Source organism: Anneissia japonica, unplaced genomic scaffold (genome assembly GCF_011630105.1).
Source record: "Anneissia japonica isolate Jap-2015-1 unplaced genomic scaffold, ASM1163010v1 scaffold287941_len684077_cov200, whole genome shotgun sequence".
NCBI lineage: Eukaryota > Metazoa > Echinodermata > Crinoidea > Comatulida > Comatulidae > Anneissia > Anneissia japonica.
The window spans coordinates 256,459-263,500 of record NW_022713799.1 but is presented as its reverse complement, the minus strand read 5'-3'; the positions used below and the strand labels follow the sequence as shown (position 1 = coordinate 263,500).

The window sequence follows — 7,042 nt, the reverse complement described above, 5'->3', positions numbered from 1 at the left end:
TAATTGGGCTATGCCACCGTAATTGTTTCCTTTGGCAAGTGAGACTATCTAATTGGGTCTCTTCACCCGGGATTATTGGTATCTGGTGAAAGAAGGATGAAGTTGGGAGTACTGTATATATAGACGTATTCGACTGGTCCTTTTCCGAGGAGTGATTTACTACTCGCAGTGGCGTGCTTGTTAAAAAACAGCGAGGAGTTCGAGCCGCTCTTGTGAGGAGTTCGTGCTGCTTGTGCGACCAGTCGAATACGACATGTGCAGTTTGAGTTGAAAGAGCTGCTCAAAACAGACCAATCGAATACGCCTTATGTATATCCATATTATGTTTTAGGCACTAGGCATACAATATAAGCCCACTACAAGAAAGACCTGTTTTTTCCTATCACATTGGTTAAAAATATTATATTTTAAAGCGTTTTCGCTATTTAGTGAGATTTTGAAATAAAAAAATATGATTATTATAAATATGAGAATTATATGATCCTAACAATAAGGTTGTACGGATCAGCGACACCTTCATATCCTCTCTATACATTTCTGAAGACAATAATTAATTCTCGAATATTGTTCGGATTACTATAAAACTTTAAATAGAAATCTAGTACTCTATAGACCATTCTTAAAGGATACTCTATAATAATGACCCACTACTATAATAATAACTTTGTGGGTCCGTTGACTATTGAAATGCCCAAAACTGTATGCAGGCCTAATGATCCAGCTGCCCAAAACCAGTCCTGGTACGGGAAATCACAGATTAAACTGCTACCGGTATCCAATTGTTATGTCACAAGATTTCAGAAACTGTTCTCTACTCTATTCTTTATTGTCATAAGATTTGTTGGTGAAACTGGCATCCACACTATTCTTTAATTTTGTAAGACTTTTTGATAAAACTGTTCTCCATAAGCTTGTGAAAGTGCTCTACACTATTCTTTAATGTCACAAGCTTTGTTGGTGAAAGTGCTTTCCATATCTACTTGTCCACTGTAGTCCACCATCGTCGGCTTAATTTCTTGTTGTACAGTTGGGATTTTTCTGTAAAATAAAGATTATGTTAAACAAAATTAATTTAGAATAAAAAATAGTAAACTGATAATTTTAACTATATTGAACAGAGAATAGCACCAATGATGGTAACTGAATCTTTGAACTAAAAATGATGACTTAATATCTGAAATGAGTAACTGAATTCACGAACATAAAATGCCAATTAATCTAATTTCTAAACTAAAAAATCCAAGTTGAGAATGGTGCTAAACGACGTCTGAACTTAGAATGGCTGTTAACTGAGAACGAAAATTAACAATCTGAGAACGGCAATTTAATAATTACTAAACCGACAAATAAATGTAATAAAATTTATGAATGAAAAATCGTAATTTAATTTCTTAGCCTGACGATGGCACTGACTGTGACATTGTATAGGCCTAGCATATCAAATAGGGCCTAATAACAAATATAAAGTCGAAAAATACATACTTCCCAAAGGCTTCCCCCTCTTCAATCGTCTCCGGTAGATTCTTGTTTAGAGTTTCCGGAAGTAAAAGTGCCAAGAGTCCAGCCGAAATTGACATTAGGCTAAATATTATCAATGGCAAAGGGCGCCATAACTTGCCGATTTCTAGGATTATAGGTGCGAGAATACCACCGATACGGGCAGTCATGGATGCAGTGCCCATACCAGCACTCCTGTAAATTAAAACACATGTTATCAACCAATCAGTCAATCACTCTACTAATCAATCATTGATCGAATATATCTAATCAATTGAATCAGACGAAACTCTCCAGTATATCATATATTTAGTCGGTAATTGGATCATTATTCAAAGATGCATGATGTTATACACTAAGTGTCAAGTCCTACAGAAGTCCATACTCATTAAGGAAAATATAATACTCGATTAATCGAAAAACTCGTCATCAAGTTGGGTTCGACACTTAATTAGGTCATCATCAGGACCAAGCCATGCTTCTTTTTTATAGTTAACATTGCGTTTGATAGGTGAGGTAAAGTCAAGTCGGAGCTTAAAATCCCATAGTATCTTAATAAATATAGTTGCATCAACAAACCTTATCGGAGTTGGATAGAGTTCAGCAGAAAACACATAGATAATCGCAAACGATGCAGCAATACCAAATTTGCCAATCAGTGAAACGGTCGTTCTAGCCCAACCAATAGCTAAAGTGATTGTGAAAGTTACAAAGTTAGAATACCATATAATAATTTAACATTGCATTGTCTGGTAACACCATCAATATGCCTAGTAAAATATCTCGTCAACATACTGAACCCAGAGTATCTCTAGCCAGATCATCATTCTCGGAGCGTAATGTAAGTGGTACGTGGTTGAATTCGGTGTATATTCTAACAGACAGGAATACCGGGTTTTTGCTTATTTAGCCATATCGTTATCTCGTCTCATATAGCTGTTCACCCATCAGTACCATTGTGAACAGCTTCATTCTCGTTGAACCCACAAATGTTAAAACGCCCACAAATGTAATAACAGCCACAAATTTAACAACACAGCGCCTAATAATGCCCGCAATTGTAACAACCAGTACGGTACCACAAATGTAACAAACAGCGCCCACAAATGTAATAACGATCATCGCCCATAAATGTGATATGGCCCACAAATATAACATGACCTCTTCGCCCACAAATGTAATAATTTTCTTATAAAACTTCGAGTGTTGCAGCTAGAAACCAAAAATGGCCAAACCGTGCACTTTGTGACAGAAGCATTTGTGGGCGCTGTTTGTTACATTTGTGGCCATTATTACATTTCTTGGCGCTGTGTTGTTACATTTGTGGATGTCATTACATTTGTGGGCGTTTTCATATTTGTGTGTTCAACAATCCTTCTTAAACATCAGAAAAATATTTCTTTTAAATTCTTTTAATAATTACTCTGAAGAATATCGGAGCATTTCAACCGAATTTAGATATTCTAAACAACATCTCTTTCTGGAACTAATATTATGCTGGTTTATGCCTGCCGCAAGTAAATTATTAATACATTAATTCACTGTGTAACATTATTTAGTAGTACTTACGGACCCATATCGATGTGAAGCAGGCAACGCCACCCAACACCATAAACACACAAAGTACAGGGCGTCGCCCATACTTGTTCATCGCTGGAAGAGCTATTATGAAGGATGGGACTTCAACAGCACCGGATAGTATAAAGGCAAGGTAGTCCCTACCGCCAAGACTAGATGTACCTAATGACAACCCATAGTACACCAGACTATTTACCATCCTATAATAAACAAAAATGTATTATAGTGCTGTTAGCTAGCGATAGTATACAGGTAGTAAACACATACTATTGCAATCAATAAACTACTCGATCAACCAGACTTTAAAAAAAACCTCTTAGAGTCACCCTCTCCAGTAGTGGCCACGACTCTTGACGCAAGTAGTCCAAACCTGTCTTCCTGTCCTGTGCCTTGATACTATGTTTCTAGTAAATGGACGTATTTGCTATCAATTTGGAATTTGTATATTATATGCGCATATATTTGTATATGAGAGCGCAGCTTAGCTCAGTCGGCTAATCTGGTGGTAGCCGTTGTGCTGAACCGTGGAGATCTCTAGGTCCCCGGTTCAATTCCCATCGCTGCCCCTCCTTGTGTTTCAGCTAGATGGCTGAAATACAAGTTACAACAGCGCACCGTCTTTCGGATGAGACGTTTAAGCCGTTGGTCCCATGTGCATTATGGCCCATGTGCACGTTAAAGAACGCAGTACACTCTTCGGAAAAGAGTAGGGGATTGTCTCCCGGTGTACTGCCCGATCACCACCAGAAGGACCCCACTGGAAAAAAAAGTCTTCTAGACTTTCGTGGGCTATCCTTGGTGTTTACACCGTATAAATCCAATCCAATCCAATATTACCTTTCGTAGGCGACCACCCAAAGTCATTACGTTTTATTCGATTAAATCAAAAGAGGTTAACAGGGCTTTAATAAGAGTTCCCAAATATCTTATTTGCCAGTGGCATGATCATGATTAAAAAAGTATGGTCCTCTTTATTGGTCACTTTAAAAATGACCAACTCATGTAAGCGACCACACTTTAGACACCATTATCTAATTTACTAAATCTACTAATTACCAATTGTAAAGTATATTTATTGTTTTCTTCCTCATGTTGGGAGTTCGAAATAAGTCGGCTATGCTATAGATGACGTCTGGTTCGACCTGACCAAAAGAAAAACAATGTGTTTGACAAACATTATACTCCCAGTGTCAGAGTTTACCTAAGTTCGGTATTAAATCAGTTATAAACGACACGCAACTTATGCTGCATTTACCAGTCTCTCGAGCTCATTTAAGCAACTATATTGGATAATTCTATGGGACTCACGAAACGACGACTTCTATATTTAGTACGATGAAGAGTTTTATCAATGATGAGTTATTTATAAAGCTAGGGCGCGCACCCCGCATTCTACCAATGAGCTTTGTGCCGATATGGAGCTTCTGAGACTGAAAGAGTGCAAAAATACAGTAGTAGTTAAGGCCGTTTTCCACTAGCGAATTTATCTGGGCGAATCGAACAATTTTACCCATACGCATGCGCAATTCATAATGTCGGGATCCAATTTTCGACTCGGGTGAATAAATTCACCCAGTGGAAAACAGGCTTTAGGGATACCTGTTTAAGCTAGACGTTGCAGCGCGTCAAAAGCGTTTTTCAACGTCACACAGTGCGTAATTTGTATTCCATAAATTCACAGCGGTCCTTCTTTCCTCACTCCAGATCTATCAAATAAAAGCTTATGGTCTACGTCTACAAGGTAAACAATCACCCTTTCCAAAATCCTGTATCATTTATACGTGTAGGCCTGCTACTCTCATATAGTGCGAAATACAAGTAGCATCTAACAGTTACGCCTACCTTTGCTTTTTCTTCATCGAGAATATCTGGGGGAAGATTGTCAACCTTGTTAACTCTTGCACATTCCATGATAATAGCTTCTGCCTCATCAAATCGTTTCTGGGATATTAACCACCTTGGGGACTCCGGAATAATTCTAAAAGACAGAGAGATATAATACTTATATCGAAAAGTAATAACGAACAACAATATAAATACTATATAAACTTACAACAGATCGCCTCACACATTTTACATTTCTGGTAATCTAGTTTAAAGCAATGGATGCTTCAATTAATTTTATCTTCACTGTTCAATTTTTACTGCAGTTTATGAATTTATATTTGAGATAGCAGTGAAATAATGACTGGTCTGCAAATTGCTGGTCATTGTATCCATACAAAATATCCAAAACATCGTCGAGATATTCTAAAACTCCAACAGTTGAATTATTTAGATGAACGATAAAACCTTGTGATATCATTGCACACACAGTATTTTATTTTATCTTTGTGATAACTGATAATAATAACAATAACACCCACGATAATACACCAGTAACAATAGACATTCAACGGAAACCATATTATTTGACCACCTTCATTTTTTCTCTCGCCCAATATTCTATTCATAATTTTGTTCATTTTTGTCCAAAAGTTGTCTCTATAATTTCCATTGCATTAGTATCGCTGCGAAACAGAACTCACGGGTATATAAAAAAGTAAAATATATTTGGCACCGATATCGCAAGCTGCAACCATCGCCAGTCTCTGATGAAATAAGCCAAAAGACCGCAGATCATGATGCCGACAGCTATGTAGAAGTTAAGTACAATCCCAACGAACGTACGTTTTGACGGCCCAACAATCTCAGTTGCTAGAGGAATAAAAATTTTAATTATGATATAAATTATATTTAATTATAACATAGTCCTACACGTTTCCATGATCCATGATTCGATCGTGGCCGAGTTGGTGTAGGTAGTGGTTGCGCAGAAAGAACGAAGAGGAAGGGAAGGGCGAAGAATTAAAGAATGAGGAATTGATAAAGACAAAATGGAGAGGATAATGACGAGAAAGAATAGTAAGCCTATTGACTAGATTGAGGAAAATAAATTGAAGGAAGGTAATTGCTGAGGAGGAAAGAAGGAAGGCGACATGGAAAGGAGTGAATCATTGTTTTCCCATACTAACGTCCAACGTCAACTAGTTCATATTATAATAGAAGTTGAATGTATCACCTAAGTTAGTAAGATAAGATACTGAATTGCATTTATTATCACCCGATAGCAAAATTTAAACGTAATTGTTTGCTTACATAAGGTAAATGCCATGAGATATATTCCTATATTCGCACATCCAACGACGGCTCTCAACATTGTAAACCACCAATAGCCAGGTGAAAACATTACAGCTATGCTGAACACAAGAGTTATAAATATACAGATGAACATTGTCGACTTGCGGCCTATACTAAAATAGTAAAAAACATATTAATTATACACAGTTTAGAAATATAAACAGCAACGGTATTATTAGAGATTGTTGTATTATAATATATATATACATATATATATATAATATATGTATATATATATATATATATATATATATATACATACATACATATATATAATATATACACTTTTCGTTGAGCTGCTTGATACGATTGTTATTTATTTTTTTATTTATTTCTTTTCCCAACCAACAGCAAAAATAATGTTCGCCACCTACAGGGGAACACATAAAACCACAACGTACAATACAAATACATGTGAATTTACTATAACAACTCCCTGATTAAACCAAACTACTTATGATATTACGAAACATATGAAAGTCATTATTAAAATAGGCCTATCTAATTCAGGATTTCTTAAAACAAGGGAATTATAACCGACTCAATCTACTAACATAACCATTTTTAAAACATTAACTCTCTAAAAGGAATGTGAAACGTAGGACTTTTTCTGTGACAGCGACTGGGGATCTGAGATTAAAAGTTGAGACTAAATTACTATTAAACATAGCATTAACACATTTATACAAAAAAAAAAAGATCAAAAAAATTTTACGGGACTCGAGGGATGGAATGTTAAGGGGCATATTGGGATTCTAGTTGTGGTTGATGTAGCCCAAAAAACAAA

The 7,042-nt window shown here is 36.2% G+C and overlaps 1 protein-coding gene across 1 annotated transcript in view; it reads right to left on the bottom strand.

Annotated features, from left to right (window-relative positions):
* Positions 1–6: 6 nt before the first annotated feature.
* LOC117108761 (organic cation transporter protein-like) overlaps positions 7–7,042 on the bottom strand; it is an 8,492-nt gene continuing 1,456 nt past the window's right edge. Inside the window, exons 3-10 of the mRNA XM_033250905.1 lie at positions 6,214–6,368; positions 5,604–5,772; positions 4,918–5,053; positions 4,132–4,217; positions 3,067–3,275; positions 2,077–2,185; positions 1,483–1,692; positions 7–1,038 (exon numbers count right to left, since the gene is read on the bottom strand). Of these exons, the coding sequence (XP_033106796.1) occupies positions 930–1,038; positions 1,483–1,692; positions 2,077–2,185; positions 3,067–3,275; positions 4,132–4,217; positions 4,918–5,053; positions 5,604–5,772; positions 6,214–6,368 (1,183 nt within the window). The 3' untranslated portion in view covers positions 7–929. The remainder of the gene's footprint in view (positions 1,039–1,482; positions 1,693–2,076; positions 2,186–3,066; positions 3,276–4,131; positions 4,218–4,917; positions 5,054–5,603; positions 5,773–6,213; positions 6,369–7,042) is intronic.